This window comes from Gymnodraco acuticeps, unplaced genomic scaffold, assembly GCF_902827175.1.
Source record: "Gymnodraco acuticeps unplaced genomic scaffold, fGymAcu1.1, whole genome shotgun sequence".
Classification (NCBI taxonomy): Eukaryota; Metazoa; Chordata; class Actinopteri; order Perciformes; family Bathydraconidae; genus Gymnodraco; species Gymnodraco acuticeps.
The window spans coordinates 4,220,880-4,244,502 of NW_022990940.1; the positions used below are offsets into that span (position 1 = coordinate 4,220,880).

At 39.8% G+C, this 23,623-nt stretch overlaps 1 protein-coding gene across 1 annotated transcript; it reads left to right on the forward strand.

Moving 5' to 3' along the window:
* The first annotated feature begins 229 nt into the window (after window positions 1-229).
* tmie (transmembrane inner ear) lies at window positions 230-22,875 on the forward strand. The gene is made up of 4 exons (XM_034234623.1): window positions 230-345; window positions 2,819-2,936; window positions 8,039-8,188; window positions 22,399-22,875. The coding sequence occupies exons 1-4, from the start codon at window positions 241-243 to the stop codon at window positions 22,746-22,748; spliced, it is 723 nt and encodes a 240-aa protein (XP_034090514.1). The 5' UTR covers window positions 230-240; the 3' UTR covers window positions 22,749-22,875.
* Window positions 22,876-23,623: the final 748 nt, after the last annotated feature.

Sequence of the window (23,623 nt, forward strand, 5' to 3'; positions counted from 1 at the left end):
GTCTGGTGTTCCTGCAGTGTTGAGGGGAGGAAAGGCAACAAATAAGAGGAGCAGAGCAGCAGACAACTGTGGATGGGAGGAAGGCGTCAGCACCATAGTCACCATTAATCACCAAAGGGCCATTGTGGTCCTGTCCTCTCCACGGCGCCAGCGCAGGCAGGCAGACAGAGATAAAGAAGAGAGGAAGAGGCAGAGGGACAGAGGGGGCAGGGTGGCTGCAGGGAGGAAGAGGGGGAGAGAATGGTTGGGGATCAGCCTGTATGTCCATCTCAGCCCCTGCTGCGGGGCGCTCTGCTGCTGTCTCAGTGTCTGTCCTCCGTCTTCTCCCAGGTCCCGGACCCTGAGGTAAGAGCCTGATACTGCACCATGTCCTCCACAGGTCCCCTCTGAGGATGGTCTATCCTGAGGGGTTTCTGTGATGGGTGCAGGTGTTTGCCGTTTATAAGGTTGATTTATGTCATTTCTACTTGTTGTTTGGTTGCCTGAGCGGTTGCTTGTGTTATTGATGAAAAGAGAGGGAACATTTGTAGAAACCTGATACATTATATAGTCTTACATATAGCCGAGACACGTGTTTTTTATGGGTGCAAGCAAGAGGATAACATGACGAGTTGTGCTACCACAAGTTGTTTTGAAGGGGGTTACATTGTAAAGAATTTGACTACTACAATGATTTGACTTCAAACAAACCATGAAATGATTCTGCCTCTGAAAAATAGACAATTTGGCTACTCACCCATGTAGAAACAGGACTCAAAATATAAAATACTATATTATTATTACTGACTAAAGAGTCTAATATATAAGATTTTATTAAAGTAAACTAGAATCTGTGGCTGTATAATGAAACAAACTATAGACACTTCAGGAAATATAATCTAAATGTGGTAAGCATGGCACACAATTGCAAATATCCAGTGTAAAGTAATCTTATTGTGAGTCAATGTTTTGTAATTGGTGTTTTTATAATACACGTGTCATAACTAAACCTGTAACCCAATGCTGGTTTTTCTATTTTTAGATATTAATCCTCCATTCTATTATACTAATCTTCCTCGATAAGGATCTTCTTAAAAACAAAGCAACATCTCTAAAGAGGAAGAATATAATATGTAATGATCCAACCAACCAACCATCCAACAAAATCATGTTATACATTTGGGTATAAAATGGTAAACAAAGGTAATTTGAGGTCAATAATCTTCTGAATTTGTGTTGTTTATTCCACCAGAAGACTTGAGGCTTATAACTGCTAATCCCATCCACTAAAATGGCCCAGAGGAAAGGATTTAGCATTATATAATCGTTCTTGACGCAAAAATTGTTATTATTCAAGAGAAGCTCCAAATATCCCCATCAAGGCTAATCCTTCTGTGGGAGTTGGACAAACACGAGTGTAAAGTCATTCAGATCATTTTTTCGTGCAGTTTCTTTGTTCAAGTTCACAGTCCTTCTTGTGTCCTCCTCAGCAGACACTCAGAGGCCCTGAAGACACACTGTGCTGTCACATGTTGTCAGGTCTAACAAACATCAACATGCAACCAGTTGAAAAATTGTCATTTTGGCACCAAGGAAAATGCACATGGAAATGTTGGAAACGGTGCAAAACAAAGCTCTTTGTAAAATCTGCTGATATTTGGTGAAGTTGTCCTCAATGCGTCAAGACAATACTTCCATGTGATTGCAATGTTTTCTCTCCGTAATTTTGAAACATAGTGGTCAACATTTACATGCAAATAGTTTATTGCTATACTGTATGTATATACTGTGTAGGTATACAGTATATGTTAAATTAAACACATTCCAATCCAACTTTATTTATATAGCACTTTAAAAACCTTCAGACCAAAGTGCTGTACAGAGAGATAAGCTCACACAACATAATATAAATAGATTTAAAATACAAGATGCAAACACAAAACAAACCAGAATAAAAGTAATAATTAAAAAATAATTTAAAAATAAATAACAGTCATACTTGGCATTGATAGTGTTTTTATTTTTACTGTATTTCTACCAAAGCGAAATAGTTCCTTTTCATTTCTTATCCTCTTGCAGAGCCTCAGTCCCCAAGTGTTTGCTCCATCACTGTGAAAGGCTATTCTCGGATATATTTTTTTCAGTTTCAGGACATAATGGTGTTATCAGTAAAGGCAGCTATTGTAATAAGTGGTAGCTGATACATTGCTGTATATTTATGGACTAAAGTGTAGAGTTTCCAAAGCAACCTTGTATCATCCAATCAAGGGATCGATATACAAGGGAGAGCTCCTCACAATGATTATATCAGCGAACAAATTGTCTGCTGGCTCCAACAAAAAAAACAGTGATCCAAGCCATCGATCTAACACACACACACACACACACACACACACACACACACACACACACACACACACACACACACACACACACACACACACACACAACACACACACACACACACACACACACACACACACACACACACACACACACACACACACACACACACACACACACACAGCAGAGCGACATCAAAGACCACTGGGAAAGTTGAGAGGAAATGCAAGAAAGTCTGGAAATCAGCCTATTCATGCTGCATGGTTTATGATGTGGGTGTTGTAGTTGTCGTGTGGCTGAATAGATGCTGAAGAACTTCTCACCTTTTTGTTGCTAATGTTTTGAAAAAAGAGTCAGAAATAAAATAAATGTGATGACTATGTCAACCATGTAGTATCAAATCATGGAATTGTCCCTCACAGAAATAGGCCAACAAAGGTTTATGTGTAAGGGGCAGAGGAAGAAACTCAAAAAATCTGTGTCTCTTTTTCCACAGCTTTTGCCCACAGATCCTCCGAAGAAGCCGGACCCCATCACCTCAGAGTCTGTTGTTTTCTGGGGGCTGCGGTTATGGCAGGTCATTGCCATCTTTTCCGTGTTTGTTTTAGCAATAAGTTAGTATACCTCTTGAAATATATTTTTAAACCTCCACAAACTATTCTTCAAGTAGACTGAAAACTTTGGAAATAACTGCAGGCCAAAGATGTCGATGCATGCAATCATCCAACCCAGTCTCACGGCATTTCGTGTCACCAACACGATTTTTAATCTATTGATTCGTGTTCACCAACACGATTTGCCCCTTTTTTTCGTGTTGCACAGCACGATTTTAAAAGCAATGTATTTCTACTGCCTGCAGCACGTCTTTTTCTCCGGTCGGGTCGTGGGAGACCGGAAGCTGTGTGGTTCATAAAAACATGTTCTTACTCAATATCAAGCCACAATTATTGCTTTTATTTTAAATCGTATAATTTCGGACTCTTGTTGCAGTCTGTGAGGAAAATAAATAGGGCTCAGAGCCTCAGAATACAGAAATCTGTATTTTAAAAAAATGGTTTCCTTCTAATTCGTTATTCTTTTCAAAATAACACACTGTTATTTACTCACCAATAACACACAATTATCCTTGCTTTTATTTATTGGTTTAATTCCATAATCTCTGGCTTTTTTGGCGTCCGTCAGGAACTGAATTTCAAAATAAAAATAACCGGAAACAGACGTAGGCCTATAAGTGACATTTCGAGCATCATTGCGATTGTCAACATTTCTGAGTTTAGGATGGGCGAAGACACTACACTACCCATAATCCCCAGCTATCGTTTAGGACTACAGTCCCCCGTAAGGTTACGCAGAGCGTCAAACAGCTGTGTGAAATGGAACGAAACCACGCCAGACTATCCAAAACTGGAATCGAACGCCCCCCCAGAACTACACATGCTGGCTATTGTGTTTCGCAAAATGTTCTATGGGACGTCTCTACTGAACGTTTTCGTTTTTCCCACAATTAGAAGTTGCCAGTATTAAACACATTGGTGTTATCAAATGTAAAACATATAATTAATAAATGGGTGAAAATCGCTTGTGTCCATAATGCGTAGCATTAATACCCACATGACAGCTCATTGTTACTTTGTAATTCTACTCCACTACAATTCAGAGGTTAACCTGGTATTTTTACTCCACTGCATTTATTTGAGTTACTTTGCAGATTCTGATTAATGATGTGAAATATAAACAACCCTTAAATCAGACTTTAGTTACACCTGAGTAAAATTCAGGGAAGGTGATTGTCAAGTGCCAACAATCAGGAGAGATATTTGATAGTTGGTGCTTGAGAAGACTAAACATGTATCTGCAATTGACATGAATGGAAACGAGTAATAAAGTATATTCATTACTCGTTATTCTCTACTAATAGTTAATTAAAGACTGTATATTATGGCTATTTTGCACATCCCTTTCAAGATTTTCAAAGGTTTATTGACATATCATATACACAACTACGGTGTAGTTATGCAATGAATGAAACACTTGGGTCACAGGTTCCTCAACAGTGCATTACAAGACATCTATCAATATGTGTGTACCTCCACCATTAAACTGTCATATTCTGCACATTTCTTATTCTATCTACATACATAAGAGTATAATTCATATGTATAATATCAGTTAAAATATGTGCTTCAACATAGTTAACATTGCAGGAAAGCAATATATTAGACGTTAAGTACTTTGTCAGGCTTAATATTTATCTGTAGATAGATACCCCCAAAGTTTTTTTCTTATTTAAAAGAAGACCTTAATCTGTTATTTAATGTTTAAATAAAGGTTAATTCGTTTTTCTGTTTTGCACCTCCTCCTATTAATATCTTTGTACATTCTGCACTAAACTGTTTTATTGTAGAGATCACTTATAGTATCTTCTTGATTTTTTATATTCTATATTTATACTTTCCTCCTATGAAAGTATGTACTCTTAATATTTTTGTAATCAAGTAAAACACAATAATTCAATAACGTGCTTTAACCACTAGGAGGTGCACACAAGGTACACACAGCCATAATAACGTTGTATTATTAGTGTAGGACACTTATGTTTTCGTACAACATCTGAAGATGTGTAGTTTTATTCATGCTTTCACATAATGTTACAGCATATTGCTATACTATTTCAGACTCAGTATTTACATTCTTACATTCAAAGAAAATCAGTAATATCTTTAAAAACTAGTCCTTTTATATCAGCTGTGTACCGTTATGGTGTAAATATAACTATATCTGTGAATTAGATCAGATGTAAAAGTCAGCCGAATTAGTGTTGATACTGCAAGGAGACGTATTGTGTGAAGAGAAATTGAAGATGTTGTTTAATTGTTGAATATATTTATGATCCACGTCAAGTATTCAGTTTCGGCGGCATTTTCTCAGTTTTTCCAAAGGTCTTCTCATCAGGGCTCTATAAATAAATAACTATGGCAGATCTGTAATATACAATGCTGCCGAACCGTGTATTACAATGCCGTTATGTGATGACTTTCAAAGAGAAAAGCAAGAGCGCTCGGAATTAATTATTATTTTAAAATGTTTTCCGGATTTCATATCATATAAACACCAAATCCCAGCATGCATTGCGGCTAAAACATCCAATAAGCGAGCTTAAAACCATAGCTGAGGATCTTGGGTAATCGCTCGAAATGCCTACATCTGTTTCCGGTTATTTTTATTTTGAAAATTCAGTTCCTGACGGACGCCAAAAAAGCCCGAGATTATGGAATTAAACCAATAAATAAAAGCAAGGATAATTGTGTGTTATTGGTGAGTAAATAACAGTGTGTTATTTTGAAAAGAATAACAAATTAGAAGGAAAAAAAGATTTAAAAAATACAGATTTCAGTATCCTGAGGCTCTGAGCCCCATTTATTTTCCTCACAGACGGCAACAAAAGTCCGAAATTATACGATTTCAAATAAAAGCAATAACTGTGGCTTGATATTGAGTAAGAACATGTTTTTATGAACCACACAGCTTCCGGTCTTCCTCGACCCGACCGGAGAAAAAAGGCTTGTTTGAGACGCGTTGCGGCTCGCCTCGAAAGTAGACGAGAATAGCCGATCGCAGCCGGGGGAGGTCTCAAAAAGCTTGCCTGAAGTCGGACAGCTCGGAGTCGGCTTCGTCTTCTTCTTCTCTTGGTTTTTTGGCGGATTGTAAACAGCTTGAAGGTGCATACTGCTGCCTCCGGAGTCGGCTTGACTCGGTTTGCATTTATAAAGAATGCACACATGTGTTTAATCGTTAATGTCAGATATGTACTAAGTAAATACATTTGTTCCTGCTCAAGATTAGATTCAACTTTGCAATTGTTATTGCACATATTACAGGTACTGAGACAACGAAATGCAGTTTAGCTTCTAACCAGGTGCAACAAGCAGTAAAGTAAAAAGTAATGTACACAATCTAGAATAAAATATAGAATTAATTGAATGATGAATAAACAGGGAGGGGTCGTATGAATACACTAGATATACACAGCAGCCTGAGAGCAGTATGAACAGTGTGTATTCATATGTTAAGATATATAAAGTATGAAAACGGTAAGCAGTGCAAGTATAGTATAAAATATATGGATATTAATTTAATGATGATAAATATTGTGGAACAATGATGAAAAATGTGAATGGATGTGGCGACGTAAAACTGACACAAAACAACAACAAACTTTTGCCCAGCCAATTGGAGAGTTTCATCACCAGCACGTGGAAAAAACCACCAATGAGCGCTCAGCTCGAGATACCAGCGAGTCGTTTCCCATCAAGCATTTCGCTTCCGCAGCCCATGGAGAGGAACTGCGCCGCCTCGCCGCGCCTCGCTCTCAAGGCTGCGGGCGTCTTTGTCCCGCGAGATTTCAACGTCTCATGTAGGCGAGCCTCCAGAGCAAGTCGGGCAAAATGACTAACCATCATGCAACGCACGAGCAAGACGTTGATCGCAACTGCGCAGGTCTCGCTTGTCTCAAACAAGCCTAAAGACGTGCTGCAGGCAGTAGAAATACTTTGCTTTTAAAATCGTGCTGTGCAACACGAAAAAAAGGGGCAAATCGTGTTGGTGAACACGAATCAATAGATTAAAAATCGTGTTGGTGAACACGAAATGCCGTGAGACTGGGTTGAATCATCTGCCTCAGTGTGATTATCAAGCACAATCTGTCTGATAAGTAATGATATTTTTTTTTCAGGAAAGGCAGGGGGTTTCCAGCAGTGAGTCACACTAGGAAAGAGGACATACTTGCACTGTTATGCAATGTGCAATTATGTAGGCATACGTTATATGTTAGATACTTTCCTACAAGTTACATTATTCTAGTGAGATCAAGCCATGCAGGTAGCTTTGATTTGCTAGGTATTTGACATCTCTGAATTGAATCGATCGCAAAGGACTAACATTAGCATTTTTATCAGGTCTGCAGACGTGTAAAGCTTTGTGAATCTTTAGTTTATCACGTTCACGTGCGCACAATGGTAATGTTGACTATCTTTTGCACAACATTTGTTTTGCGGGTGTGAAAGAGACACATAAAAGATTTGACCTGCTAATGGTGCTTACTCAAACTTAAAGGTGGGGTAGGTAATTTCGGAGAAACCAGCTCGAGTGCGCAAGAATTTGAAAATACACGACCGGAGACAATCTGCTACTTCCTTACAGAGCCCCTCCTCCAACACACGAATGCGCACATGACCAATGAGGGCACGAGATAAGTTTGTGCACAGATGGAAGGCTGACAGGCAGGTAGGCCATCCAGTTATTTTAGCCGGGCCGGCTAAAATGATTGGTCGTGCTTTTTACAGTACCACGGCTTACACAGATGACATTTTGTATGGATTTTTTAGTCAAAGCACTGAAGATATTCATTGCTATCGGGATGTTAAGAGCATTCCATGGAATATAACAAAAAGTGTATCTCGAGCCGGTTTCTCAAACATACCTACCCCACCTTTAATTATCAGCCATTGAAATGAACCAAAGATTGATATCAAATCTACCCAACAGTTGTTGAGATATTTCACTCTAAAACACAATTGTGAAAGTCATGATCATTTTCAGATGTATGTAAGTGACAAAAAAACACCTAAACCTATCATCATAGATATGGATGTTGAAATTGTTAAGACTCTCCTAATGAAATCATTTTGTCCCCCCCCTCTTTCTCTCTCTTTTTCAGTCATCACTCTGTGTTGTATATTCAAATGTCGAATTCCAAGAACCAAAAAGGAAATAGAAGCACGAAATGTGCAAAGACAGGCCGCCAAGAAATACGCCAACACATTAGAGACAGTGCCACCTCTTAATGAGCTGACTGAGATCCCAGGATGTAAGTACCTTTCTATAATATATTTCCAAGCCACGATACACAAGCTATTTCCTGAAATGGTTCTAACTGTTTTTTTGAACGTGCCACGGTTTGAAGCTGCTTATTGAAACTTCATTTGCCTGTGGCACCAAATCAAATAAGTAGAATAAGAAAATGAAGTAAGATAAATAAGGCTGTATCATACATTGTTGCCCTGTAACAATAATAAACCACATTGTATACGTAATGCCCCCTTGAGCCAGTATGATTGCTTTTCACAAAAGCACACTGTGGAGGCGTGGAAAACAGGATTAACAATTATTTGTTTGTTAAGCTCTGGATCTTGGTTTCTATTTATGAGAAGAGACGTGTTTTTATGAACACTGTTTATCTTTTAACCCAAAGGTCTTGCAAGACTCTTTGCTCATTTTGAAGTTAAGGCTACCTGGATAGCTTTTCTATCTATAAAAAAACATCGGTTAACATCTTCCCTAGGACAGCTTTCATTTCTTTTCACTTTTTCACTGTGTCTTCTTCTCACCTCACAACTTGCAGCACTTGTTTCAATTCTTTGTGCTGTGTTAAATTAAAGTTCCTCTCCTCTTCTCTCTTCTTCTTTTCTCCTTTCTTCTCTTCTCTTCTTCCAGCTGCCCCAGATGCATCTGCAGTTCAGACAGTCTCTGAGCAGGTCCAAACTCAAAGTGCCACCAGCAGCCAGCTCTCAATAGTTAGGGTCAGCGAGGAGCAACCCGGCTCTCTCACCTTGCCAGAGACAGGATGAATGTTTCCCTCTTCTTCTTTTTCCCTTATCTTCCTGCAGACTTTTCTCTTGGCTAAGTGACTTTAAAGTAAATGGTGCATATGAAAGTAGCCACTCTAAAAGTCCTCTTCATGCAACACACATCCATCTGGTCTTCCTAAATGCTATTTTCCGTATCTTGCAAGAGAAATTCAGGCAAACAAGTAACTCATTCAACCACATCACTTTAGAAATCTATAGCCAGGAAATAGAGTTTGAACTTTGCAAATGTTGCTTTGTGGTGGAGTAGTGCAGCAGTAACTCCGTATGTGCAGAAGAAATGACATCTTTAACTTTGACTACAAAACAGAGATTGTCATGCTTTTGCAAATTAGGTTACTTAAAAGCAGCCAGACATTTGCAGTTTATACTTTTGTATTTTTTAAGTCTTTCTATTTTAAAAGATGTGTTTCATATAGATTACACGCTGCTTCATTCATCTTTGAGTGGAAATGTTCAGAGCATATAACTTTGAGTATGGAAAATTGCTCTTACTGTTATCTGTGAAAATGGTAATGCATGCAGCATGATGTCTGTGCTCTGTGTATTTCTGTCTTCCAACCTGCCTGGTTGCTCTCCTTTGGTTTAGCTTTGAATAAAGCACTCACACTACATCCAGCTGTGTTAATTATATGATCATTGGTGTCAGCGACATCGGCCTCATCTGTCTTTTAATGTTCTGGTCTTTACTTCTCCTTTCTCTTTTTTTCTCTCTCCCTATTTCTCAGGAATATTACAGTATGTGTTGCCTTGTTTATACATCTCAGACATCTCAGACATCTTAGCTGTGTTTTTCTCAGAAATGTGACAAATATAGGACTGACATGTCTGTTCCTCGGTTTGATATGTTACGCATTCATGTGCAAAAATACATTCAATGGTTCTTGAGTTGTTAATGATGGAAGGGAAAGCATTGAGCTGTCAATACGTTTTTCTTGCATGATAACTGTGTCAAACAAGATCTGCCTTAGAGGGTGGGGGGTGCACATGCTAAACCTACTGTGGTGAGAGCGTTCATATATCTGCAATCCCTAGTGTAGTCTGGGGAGATGATATAATACGCATTGGATTAAATCCTTTTTTGTAACTCTATAACTAATTAAACTAATCAACCGTGCGCCTCTGGGGGAGGCCTTTATTATTAACAAATAATAAGGATGAACATATTTGCTATCTGTTCTCAACCATGAACTCCAAACTAACCGTATTGTAATGTTGCCTCTGCATTAACTAAGGATGAGGCAAACTGCATAAGTGATTATGTCATGCTTAAAGTACACGGGAAAAAAATAATAATAATATCTGACAAACCAGACGAGCACATAAAAAAAATAAAATAAATGAAATTCATAATCAGAAGCCTTTTTCTTTTTTCCTTCTTTTTAAAAGAGGGCTTGATTATGCAAAGCAGAGCGCACCTAAGAAAACCAGAGCAATCAGAACGAAACAAACTAAATAAAGCAAATCATTTGTGTGACAAATGAGGTTTAAAAACATGCCCACTCTTATCTAGGGATGTGTGCATGAATACATGTTTTCACACAAAACAGTAGAATCTGATTAAGGGTTTGCAGAAAAAACATCCTTTGTTTTTGCACCATTCAGATATGTGACATTTCCCATTAACAATTTCTCTGAACTTTGTTTTCCACATTCTTACCTGGCCGTCAAGAGCATCTGGAACAAAGTACGAGAAATGAAAGCTAACCAATTTAACGGCCAATATGTGTCCAGGGTATACAGAGAAGGAAGCCACACAGGCGTATTCTCTGTCTAACAGCCATCTTCTCCTCACAAGCATTACATATTACATTGCATTTAGCTGACGCTTTTATCCAAAGCGACTTACAATAAGTGCGTTAAATACAAAGGAGAAAAAGCCAGAGCTGTGAATCAATCCCTCCTTTTTACTACCTTCCCTTATCTGCCATCAAGTGGCTGAAAATGAAGAAGTTCTTATTATCGCCGAACAGTTTCAGCTGTTGTTTTTAACAACTCAAACACCTTTCTGAAACATCTGTCTGCTATAGCTCTGAATGGACAGAAGGTCGTTTAAGGTTCATCGCACACCAACTGATGAGTGACGGATTTGTGAAAAGGAATTTGGTCTAGTTACAAGTCCTGCTTTGTTCCTCAGGAAGAAAACCATATTTGTTGGAAATATTTGTTATATCAGTAAGACAGCTTGTTGCGAGCAGAAACATCCCTTCTGTTTACATTTACAATTTTGTCAGTAAGACTGAGCCGGGATTTCCTTGAAATGTCACAATGTCACAATGCCCTGTGCCCCCAGGTTTTATAAACAATTCTACCAGCAGTATCTGAGCTGAACTTTAAATATTTAAAGGTGCTGTGAGGGTCAAGGCCTTTTGTAGAGGGCATTGATAACCTTTATGTATTCCTCTACTACACACAGTATGGAAACTCATGGCACCAGCACTCAAAGTTTGACCGAAATTAGAACAATGTGGATGTCAAACAATGTCAAGTTCTGACATTTAATTACAGCTCTTCATTTTCCCATCACCAACCCACTCTTTAACCCGTTGCCTCATCCCTCCGAGTTGTGTCTAAATCTGACTGGTAGGCTATATAAAGAAATAGGGCAGAAATAGAGCTCATGAGCGGAGGAGAAATGCCAGAGGATAAGATTTGTAGACACAAAGACATCTATTCACAAACATTCTGATGGTTGGTTGATTATTCTAAGACAACTAGATTAACCCAACACAGGGACCAAAAATAATTTCAGGTTTACTCTGACCCCTCTGGCAAAGTTTGACATTTGGTGTGTGTTTGTCGTTTGGTTTCTTGGCCTGCGTTTGTGTATCCAGTGTCTCTGCAGCATTTGTAAAGCACCTAAGAAATGTTTGCTTGGCTCTTGGAAAAAAGACTCCAAGAAACTCTGTTTGGCCTCGACTGGAGCCGGTCCTTTGAGCAATTTTCACAGTTTTCAAGTGTAAAATCACACCGATGTTTCTTTCAATATAACATTATCGTTCCTGCCTAAGGCTGTTTCATGTATTTTAGGGGGTCGGTCGGACCCTGTTAGCTCAGTGTCAGCTTTATTTGAGAGGTGCATCTTTCATGTGGAAAGGTGGTCTGTCGAAAGTGATTCCTGAAAGAGAATGCTGTGGGTATTTTGGCTATAATGTTAACGAAAAATGAATTAGGAGTGAAAACCTTATAAGGATGATGTAAACTTCAAAACAACTCTTTTATCCGTCTGTTAAAAATGTAACTGCAACCAAGTTTTGCTTGGCAAAAAGTCTAGGAAAAGGGGGAGACACTAAGAGCTCACTAAAATGTTTTTGCTCATTTATTTAAAGAGTACAAAAGGTGAGGTAAAGTCATGTGATTAACTATTGTTCTTCAGGAGCAGTAACCCTAGTCTTGTCGTTACTGTTTCTTCTGTTTCTTATACTCTTCATGTCCTTTTAACCAGAATTGTGTACAAAAACAAACAAGTTATATTTCTTAATAAGCTTTAGGGATGTTTTAGGCAGATTTTGTAACATTTGGACTGTTCTCTATAGTCTTTATGCTAAGCTAACATACTATTAGCGGTAGCATCAAACAGACATTAGTGCAGGGTTGCCAACTTTGGGTACCTGGCTGGAGTGAGATTTTGATATAATGGGTTTAATTACACATATGCGCACTAAATGACTGCTATCGTGTCAGCAGCGGGACCTTAGCATATATATATAGGATATATACAATATACAAATACACAATATTGGACACAGACTATAAAGGACACACAGTTTCATTCACTAATGAAAGTCAAACACATGTTTGTTTCCACTGTTTTATTGTGTGCCTGTCGCGATAAGCAATTAATTGACGTATCGTACGATAAATAAAAATGAACTCGATAAATTGCCATTTACATGAGGATGTGACTAGCAGTTTGAAAGGATGTACTTGAATTAATATTATATATTATCATTATGTCAGTGGTCTAAAATGGTCATACAACGGTGCCGACAATATTATCATTTATCGCAAAATAATTTCCGGGGAAAATGTATCCAACAAAATTAATTATCGTGAGAGGCCTAGACATGAAACACACACACACACACACACACACACACACACACACACACACACACACACACACACACACACTCCAAATATATGAATTAACACACTCACTCTCAAATAGTCTTTGACTCTATTTTGGCCTAGTAGAACAATAAGCAGCAGACTTTTACTTTTTTATCATTTCTACTGGATCTTAGATCTGCGCATGCGCAATACGGGTTGGCAGTTGCGGCTCCAGAGTATTTGTGTTGGGTAATCTATGGTAGGGCTAACTAACCCATACAGTGGTGAGGCTCAAATCAGTATTTGCAATGCAATTACATACACGCTCCCCTTGACAGTGAAACGCCACGCGTGAGGTTTAGATTATTTTCCTGTCTCAATCCAAATTGAACTGTATGAAATAAAAAGGCACATTTGTCTTGTAGTAAATAAAAAGGGCGACCTGGATCCAATCCTGCAACTTCCCCACAGGTGAAAGAGTTGACATGCTGAAAACCCAATCCCTGCAGCGGGGTCTGGGGGGATTCTCCCCCAGGAGATTTTTTGAAATACTAACATAAATTACACATTCTGGTACTCTCCTGAGAAGAAAAATAAATACATCTATTACTACACGACATATTTAAAAAAAAAAAATGAATGCCATTTTAATTTTGTGTTACTTTGTTCTGAAAGCTGAACCTGCTGCTCCTCACAGAGAGAAGAGGAAGAGGCTGTGTGAATGACTTTACATTGTGGATAAGGGCGGATAGCCCCCATTGTTCTGTGTGTCAAAATGAAAGACAGCCCACACACCTATCAATCATCAAACCGTGGGGTCTGATTTCTATCAACACGTAATGTTGTATCGATGTAGGCCTATAGAGATGTACTACAGCAAAAGTATTCTCCGTCGGGACTTCCTGCAACAACACCACGCCGTTATCTTGATTCTGATTGGCCAGAAGACATTATCAAAGATGTTCTATTGAGAAGACGATCACTACCTGACAAAAGTTTTCAAAACCGTTTCTAGTCTTCGGCAGAGCCCTAGAGAGATAAGAGTTACGACACTCCCATAGACCTCCGTTGTAAAAAATGGCGGCGCCTACTTCCGGGGTATGGACATCGAAATAGTTCAAAATATTGTCATTTGGGCGTTGGACCTCATTCACTTACATTACGGCGCGTCGATTAGTTCCAGAGGTAAGTTGCTGAAATATCGAACTCTTTTGAATTGTCAACTGTCTATATTGTATCAGAGGCCCTTTATGATGCTTATACTGGTCTTCATTTGTATATGCACAGCGTAATTATCTATATTTTATCTTGGTTGTTACAACCAATTTAGCTAGCATTGCCTGCTAGTTAGCTAGCGCGACTTCGTCAGCTTTGAAGGTAAGATTTCAGTAATGAATCGCTAGCAGCTTATATATCAATGATGCTGGGTAACTAACAAGCAGGATTTAGATTGATTATGTGTTTTTATTGTTATTTTGGTTTTTATCCGCTGAACCTGACCGTGTCAGCCATCCTTAGTCGGCTTTTTCTGTATGATATGACTTAACTGCTAGCACTAGTAGAAATGAGGTGGCGTTTGTGATAAATATTTCATTTAATATTTCATTGAATTTTGGGATATACTAACATTTCATTATGTGACATGTTGACTGTACTTTGTTTTTTTTTGTTAACTCATCTGTACTGTACAACTAGCCTAGCGCTACTTTTTAATGCTTGATGGCATGCTAGGATAGATTCCTTTGTATTGTAATATACACACTAGTTTAATGATTGTTCTTCAAAGGTATTATTCAGTCTTAAACAAATAATAGCCTACTGAATAGGCTACTCTACAGCAGTGAATGAAAAAAATAAAAAGGAATGAAGGATGACGGAAGGATGAGCCTAAAAGGCTCATCCTTCCGTCATCCTTCATTCCTTCATGCATCCAAAATGTTTATTTTTAACAAAATAAACACTTAAAAAATTAAACACTTAAAAAATAATTAGCACTTTTTTTTTTCACCCACAGTGACAGCGCAGAGCATATTGGAACTATACAGGTGTTGGGACAGAGTTCCTCAGACGAATGGACGAAAATGTGTTTTCCAGGCAGTCTTGAGTGAAGCGGCTTGTGAGAACAAATTTGTGCCCTTGCCACAGGTCATGCTGGACCTCCAGGATTGTTGTTGTGGCCATCACCAGTCCTGTCTGGACTGGTTTCCAGCTGCCCTTGGGACCGATCTTCAGGCCCCGAAACAGATGGATGGAGTCCCGGAGGAAGCTGATGGCCTTATCATACTCCTCCATCTTGAAATGACTTAGGGCAGTAACAGTGTTGCGTGACGACATGAGGTCAAACTTTTTGGTGTCCAATGTTCAGTCACTGTATTGGTAGGCAACAATTTGTTTTGGCCAAAATGTGTTATTCACACTCCTGACTCCAGTTTGATGTGCTGCATTCTCCTCTGAGAGGTCATGGCTTGGAAGGTTTTATATTCTGTAGTGTCTCAACAGAACCTAATATGAATTGCTTTATTGTCTCGTCGCTGGATCACCTCCCCCTGGCAAAGTGGCCTCGTTATTGTTGACAAACCTGTTTTTGTTGCTGGTTCAACAGGAGCTTCTGTAAATAGTTTTGTAAATAATTTGAATATTTATCATAGTAATCATTTTCAGTCTCCCACTCTCTCAATTTAATTTATCGTTTTTTTTGCCCCACCATGTTTTGTTGTCCAAGGGCACTCATTTGGTCTGTGTTGAAGATTGTTTTACACTTTAGATTAATCAAAATTGTGTTTTTTGGCTGAATTAATCTTTTTCTGTTGAACCCTAACCCTCTTTGTTCTCCTTCTCATTCATTTGACTTTGTTTTGTTCTAACACACATCCCACATCACATCACTTTTTCCATACACTGTTCTTAATACTTGTTCACACATTTGTTCGTCCCTTTTACTTTGTTCTTCCTGTTGTTCTTGTTCAAACACATATATCAATTGTTCATCCACTGTTGTGGTAAAATTATATTCATAGTCTTAACATGATCATGCTACCCATGCTAACATGAACACAAACGTTTCCCTCCAAAAATGTAAAACGTATCTAAGTAATAGGCTACCAAGCGTTCCGTTGTCACCCTGCCTCTCCAAATGCAAAACTGTCAATAAAAAGTATGCAATAATGCAATTACAGCTGAAAAAGTACTTGGGTGTGTGTGTTTTTTTTATATATATATATTTACCATTCAATAACGCAATCGCTGCTGTCTGTCTGTCCCATAGAAGAACATGACAGCGCAGCGCAACTATACTACGGACGTGACTGCCCTGGCAGTGACAGCAACATAGCCTGCTTGTGCTACCACACTTTCCCCTCAAAATATTGTTAAATAACGAAACTTATAAATAGTGCCAATCCATACAAAGCGTAACCACATCATGTAAATATGAAAGCAATCTTTAAAAAATAACAGCGTTGGTTTAATCTATGACTATTTTGACCATGTTTGTGCTGTTTTTGCCATAAAGAAGCATTGCAACGGAAGTGCGTTTTGAACTATCCCGGCATACATAAACCACGTGACCGGCTGGCGGCGACATCAAAGAGTGTCGTAACTCTTATCTCTCTAGGGCTCTGGTCTTCGGTATTCTTGTTTTTGGCGTGAGAATAGTTTGGGCAGCGTGAGAGCGTGAGATTGAGAGTGAAAGCGTGTGTCACACGCCAGATGCGTGAGAGTTGGCAACCCTGCATTAGTGTGGTAACCATAGGCGGCGCGTGAGGCTCAGGTTTGGGAAGGCTAAATAACTTTTTTTACCTGACGCTGCCCGCCTCCGGCGTCTATAGAAAAGAGATCAACTCAGTGTGCGGAGTTTAAATCTCTCAAGTCATATTACAGGATAAAGGAAATACAGTTGAAACTGCCGTATGCAGAGGAGACGCCGACGTGTCGCACTTATCATTCATATTACATCATCAATCAGATCATCGATCATATAATAATATCATAATATATCATATATTTCCTTATCTGAGTCAGCTTCTCCAGCCGTATCTGGCCGTGCAACACTTACAGTGTCACATACTGTATGCAGAAGTATTATTTTAAGCAACACATTATGTTGACGAAACACTCGAGTCAAATGTAATTAAAGTCAGATCCACTCGTGTCTTAGACGTGAACGCGCTCTCAGAGAAACCCTGGCTTGATTTACCGAGTTGATAACCAGCGTCGTAGGACCGCTTAGCGAGATCTCGTTTGTTAGTTTGTTGTTGTTAGTTTGTTTGTTACTCAAACATATCCAGGGTATGTTGAACTGGCTTCGTAGTACAGGGCACAGGTGGCTAGCAGCGCTAATGTCAAAGACACAGACATTATACATTATATTTGTATTTTACCAGGATGCAGTGACACACATATTTGGGAAGGCTTAGCCTTCCCTAGCCTACAGCACCCGCCGCCCCTGGTGGTAACCATCGTCTCATCAAACTTTCAACAAGCAACATATTGCTGAAAAGGTCCAAATATTCTCTAAGGTCTGGAACTGGTATTCTGTTCTGTTGTTGCTCGTCTGGTCTTCAACCTTCCAACATGTTCCCACACCACACCGCTCCTCCGCTGGCTTCCAGCAAATGCTAAAATCCACTTCAAGACAATGGTACTTGCGTACCATGCTGTGAATGGATGCCCTTCCTACATCCAGGACATGGTTAAACCGTACACCCCAGCACGTGCACTCCGCTCTACATCAGCCAAACGGCTCGCTGCACCCGCACTGCGAGGGGGACCCAAGTTCCCTTCAGCAAAAACACGTCGGTTTGCTATCCTGGCTCCAAAATGGAATGAGCTCCCCATTGACATCAGGACAGCAGATGGCTTACACATCTTCCGGCGCAGACTAAAAACTCATCTCTTTCGACTCCACTTGGAGCAATACAATTACTAAGAGAGCACTTATATACTAATAAAGGACTGGCTTATCAAAGCCAGTTGAGTAGCATGTTTGTGGCTATAACCTGATGTAGGCTACTACTATGATTCTGTTTTCTTCAAGTTTGTATCTTCTTGGTCGAATGCACTTATTGTAAATCGCTTTGGATAAAAGCATCAGCTAAATGCAATGTAATGTAATGTTGTAAATATTAAATTAAATCTTATCTTATAACCAAGATATTCATCCTCACTAGCTCTGTTAGCGATGATATACGTCCTCATAAACAATAACAAAAAAACGTTCTCTGTAACTCAGACAAAACAGACAGTAAACTTTAGTCTAATTCCTCACTGAGAAATTAGGTCAAACAATCCAATTTAATAAATAAATAGACCATGCTTATTAGCAGTGGTGTAGTGGAGATTTTTTTACTGGGGGGACGCTATTTTAATTAGGTCATCCCAAACAATGCCACACAAGTGCGCACGCGCGCAGTGCACTCACAAAACGGGCAGACAGGTCCACAGAAACTACCGGTATGCTTAGTCCTACTTTACATTACATTACATTACATTACATTGCATTTAGCTGACGCTTTTGTCCAAAGCGACTTACAATAAGTACATTCGACCAGGAAGACACAACCTTGAAGAAAACAGAATCATATAAGTATATCAGGTTTCATAGAGCCAAACATTTCAAGTGCTACTCAACTGGCTTTAGGTAATCCAGTCCTTTATTGGTATAAAAGTGCTTCGTTAATAGTTCTAACGCTCGAAGTGGAGTCGAAAGAGATGAGTTTTCAGTTTGCGCCGGAAGATGTGCAAGCTATCTGCTGTCCTGATGTCAATGGGGAGCTCATTCCACCATCTTGGAGCCAGGATAGCAAACCCACGTGTTTTCGCCGATGGGAACTTGGGTCCCCCTCGCAGCGAGGGCGCAACGAGTCGTTTGGCTGATGCAGAGCGTAGTGCACGCGCTGGGGTGTACGGTTTAACCATGTCCTGGATGTAGGAAGGGCCAGATCCATTCGCAGCACGGTAAGCAAGTACCAGTGTCTTGAAGTGGATTCTAGCAGTTACCGGAAGCCAGTGAAGGGAGCGGAGGAGCGGAGTGGTGTGGGAGAATTTAGGAAGGTTGAAAACCAGACGAGCCGCTGCATTCTGGATGAGCTGCAGAGGTCGGATGGCACATGCAGGTAGACCAGCCAGGAGGGAGTTGCAGTAGTCTAGGCGTGAGATGACGAGAGCCTGGACCAGAACCTGAGTCGCTTTCTGAGTCAGCTGGGGACGTATCTTCCTGATGTTGTAAAGCGTGTATCTGCAGCAGCGGGGTTGTAGCAGCGATGTTTGCAGTGAAGGACAGGTTGTTATCTAGGGTCACACCCAGATTCCTTGCAGTCTGAGTCGGGGAAACAACTGAGGTGCCGATGTTGATTGTCAGGTCAAGAGTTGGACAATCTTTTCCCGGGAGGAAGAGCAGCTCAGTCTTGTCAAGGTTGAGCTTGAGGTGGTGAGCAGACATCCACTGAGAGATGTCAGCTAGACAAGCCGAGATGCGTGCGACGACCTGGGTCTCTGAGCGGGGAAAGGACAGAATTAATTGGGTGTCGTCAGCGTAGCAGTGGTAAGAAAAACCATGCGGGCTAATGACTGATCCGAGCGAGTTTGTGTACAAGGAGAAGAGGAGGGGACCAAGAACAGAGCCCTGAGGGACCCCCGTAGTTAATTGACAAGGGTCGGACTCAGACCCTCTCCAAGTCACCCTGTAGGTACGGTCTTTCAGGTATGAGGTGAGGAGGGAAAGAGCAGAGCCAGAAACTCCAAGTTTTTGGAGAGTGCGAAGGAGGATCTGATGATTCACCGTGTCGAATGCAGCAGACAGGTCCAACAGGATGATGACAGAGGAGAGGGATGCAGTTTTGGCAGTGTGCAGTTCCTCCGTGACCGCAATGAGAGTAGTTTCTGTGGAGTGACCTGCCTTGAAACCAGACTGGTGCGGATCCAGAAGGTTGTTCTGATTGAGATAACAGGAGAGTTGTTTAAAGACAGCGCGTTCAAGTGATTTAGACAGGAACGGGAGGAGAGAGACAGGCCTGTAGTTTATAACATCTGACGGGTTGAGAGTGGGTTTCTTTAGGAGAGGGTTTACTCTTGCCTCCTTGAGACTGTTTGGAAAGTGACCAGAAGTTAGAGAAGTGTTGATGAAATGGGTGAGAAACGGTAGAATATCAGGAGCGATAGTCTGAAGGAGGTTTGAAGGGATAGGGTCCAGAGGACAGGTGGTAGGGCGGGCAGAGGTAATGAGGGTAAGAACCTCACTTGGAGAGAGAGGGGAAAAGGAGGTTAGTGTGTTGGTGGAAGGAAGGTCTGGTGACCCAGCGGTGAGTAAAGGTGAGTCAGAAAAAGAAGAGCGAATATCATTAACCTTTTTTTCAAAGTGGGTAACAAAGTCGCTTGACAGAAGTGAGGAGGGGGGAGGACTTTAGTTACTGTACTTCAAAAAGCAGACGGCGCTGCGCTCAACACACACATAGACTCAAAACCATGGACACACTGGCACATAAATTAGGCAAGGCAAGGCAAGTTTATTTATATAGCACTTTCCAACACAAGGCAATTCAAAGTGCTTTACAAAAAATGAAAGAGATTAAGAAAATGGCATTTAAAATCAGTCATTAAAAAGAAAAGCTAATAAAATAAACATTAAAAGAAAAAATACATGGATAAAAGTTACAGTGCAATTAAACATTAAAAGAAAAAGTACATGGATAAAAGTTACAGTGCAGTCTAAGATATGAATAGTTCAATTAAAAGCAGCGACAAAAAGAAAAGTCTTCAGCCTGGATTTAAAAGTAGTTAGAGTTGCAGCGGACCTGCAGGTTTCTGGGAGATTGTTCCAGATATTTGGAGCATAATAACTGAACGCTGCTTCACCATGTTTAGTTCTGACTCTGGGGACAGAAAGCTGACCAGTCCCTGAAGACCTGAGAGATCTGGATGGTTCATAATTTAGCAGGAGGTCAGAAATGTATTTTGGGCCTAAACCATTCAGTGCTTTATAAACCAGCAGCAGTATTTTGAAATCTATTCTTTGACACACAGGAAGCCAGTGTAAAGACTTCAGAACAGGAGTGATGTGATCCAATTTCTTAGTGTTAGTGAGGACTCGAGCAGCAGCGTTCTGAATTAGCTGCAGCTTCCTAATAGATTTTTTAGTGAGACCTGTGAAGACACCAAATTACAACAACTTATAAGCCTAAATTGCATAAGGTACAACTAAGCAGAGAGCGCTGCTTCTCTCTATCTCCACTTTCAAAATCTATTTAAAACTCATAACAAACAAACTTCCCAAAGTTGTCCTGAAATTAACTTATTAAATAAACGAAACGAAAAATATAGCCTACTAATGCAAACATTGAATCTGGACTTGAAATTATTCTGATTAGACCTAGCCTACATTGCAAATAAGCAGACAGCGCTGCTTCTCACACACACACACACACACACACACACACACACACACACACACACACACACACACACACACACACACACACACACACACACACACACACACACACACACACACACACACACACACACACACACACACACACACAGAAACACACGCAAACACACACACACCTTGGGTTTTGAAGACTGATAAATCCTAAATGGATGAACAGCAGCCCAGTTTCCCAGCTTTGCAGTCTATCCACGGGCATGCCTCTTGTTTCCTCTGCCACATCTCCTCCGTCCATACCTCTGGGAAAGGTGAACTTGAGCTAGTCAGGGGAACGTTGCTAGCGCAGCTAACGTGCACGTTAGCTAGCATTATCCACGTCTTTAGGCGGCTCTTCTGATGATGTAGTACTAGTAGCAGCTTCACTTGTAGCTTCGGTGCTGCTAGCCTCTTTCTTCTTGTGAATTATATTCTTTTTAGAAAATAAGTCATGTACAAAACGTTTTCCTTCCATTATAGAGCTTTTTCGTTAGCGTGCTTGAGGGAAAGAGCTGCCGCAAAATCGGCGGGCGGTGAGCTGGCCGTGGGTGTGTCACTGACACACCCACGGCTCGCCGCGGGGTCACGAGCGTGATGACGAATCATCATTTTGGAAGGAAATCGTTTTTATTTTTTATTATAGGCCATTACTGTGAAATGTATTATGTTTTTGTCATTATTACAACAAATACACACTTGCAACTGATAAGACTGGCAATGATTTTATATTTATTAGACTATTAAAAAAAAAGATCATGCTCCAAATAAGTGGGGGTACGGCGTACCCCCGCGTCCAACGCCCACTACACCACTGCTTATTAGTACAGATAGAAACAGATGCGACTTAATTAAATGCATCCTAATTAGTTCCACATTCAGTTGGATTAAAATCTTCCTCCCATTTAGCGTTACAGGCAGGACCCAGATGATACCTTAATGATTTTCTTTTGTTTTCCACAGCTGCGAAAGTAGAAGAAAAAGAGGAGGTGACAACCGTTTCCGGCAAAGTGGATGCGGATAAAGGAGATAAGAAGACCAAAGAGGGAAAGAAGGATGGCAAGGCTGCTAAAGGGGGGAAAGATGAAAAGGATCCATCAACAAAGAAGGGTGAAAAGGGAGAATCCAAGAAAGAAGCTGGTGATGGGAAAGGAAATAAATCTGGAGAGAAGGGAGACAAAGGAGACAAAGGACAAAAGGGAGACAAAGGAGACAAAGGACAAAAGGGAGGCAAAGGAGAAAAAGGAGGAAAAGCAGGAGAAAAAGGAGGAAAAGCAGGGGCTAAAGGTGGAGCCAAAAAAGCTCAGAAGTGATCTCTGCCTTCACAGGACAGAAACGATTATTTCATATTTTTCACTTCACGCATTTTTGCACACTTTTTTTTCTAAGACGACATTTGTATATTATATTTGAAATAAACAAACATCTTATATATAAGAACATGCCTTGTTTGTCTACTTCAGAATAATGAACGTTGCAGGAATCTCTGTACAGTAAAATTACAGATTTATTATTTTATTCACAATTCACTGATGAACATTATAGAACAGAAAAACACTTTACTATTTTAATCCAATTTTACACTGATATATACAACGTTCCCAAATCACTACATAGTGATGAGAAGGCGAACATGCACAACACTGCCCACATACTATATTTAAAGCATGAAGACCAATGTTGACTGCACTGAGTACATTTCGGCACAAGATAAATAAAAAAACAACCACATAATTTATATACTTCCTTGAGAGGTATCTTAAAACAATGAAATACAACATTAGCTCTGTGATGATTGGCCTTATCGTACACTTGATTCCAAAACACAATCATTTTACATGATACAATCAGAACAACTTACTTTATTATAGAGTATTAAAGTGCTCAAATATAATTATCCACATTTTTTTAAAGATTTATTTTTTCAATACCATCCACCTTTTCTATAAAAAATACGGTCTTACACAAAAGTTAGATAACGTTTACTTGCACGTTGGCAATACGTGGAAAGTCTGATTGAAATTGAACAATCGCCTTAATAAAATATTTTACAGCTGTATGGATAAATTCAGAAAAGGTTTCCAGAATTGTCAGAGATGCAATACATACCAGCTAAAAGAAGTTAGTTAAATATGAAGAAAAAAATTGAGATCTTCAAATACTGTATTATCGAGAGACAAAGGTCTCG

What these genes read in the sequence shown, in the direction of transcription:
- tmie (XM_034234623.1), top strand. Translation starts at nt 241, where the DNA reads ATGGTTGGGGATCAGCCTGTATGTCCATCTCAGCCCCTGCTGCGGGGC. An exon ending in CCCAGGTCCCGGACCCTGAG is followed by an intron (nt 346 to 2,818) that starts GTAAGAGCCTGA and finishes CTTTTTCCACAG; the next exon opens with CTTTTGCCCACAGATCCTCC. An exon ending in GCTGACTGAGATCCCAGGAT is followed by an intron (nt 8,189 to 22,398) that starts GTAAGTACCTTT and finishes TGTTTTCCACAG; the next exon opens with CTGCGAAAGTAGAAGAAAAA.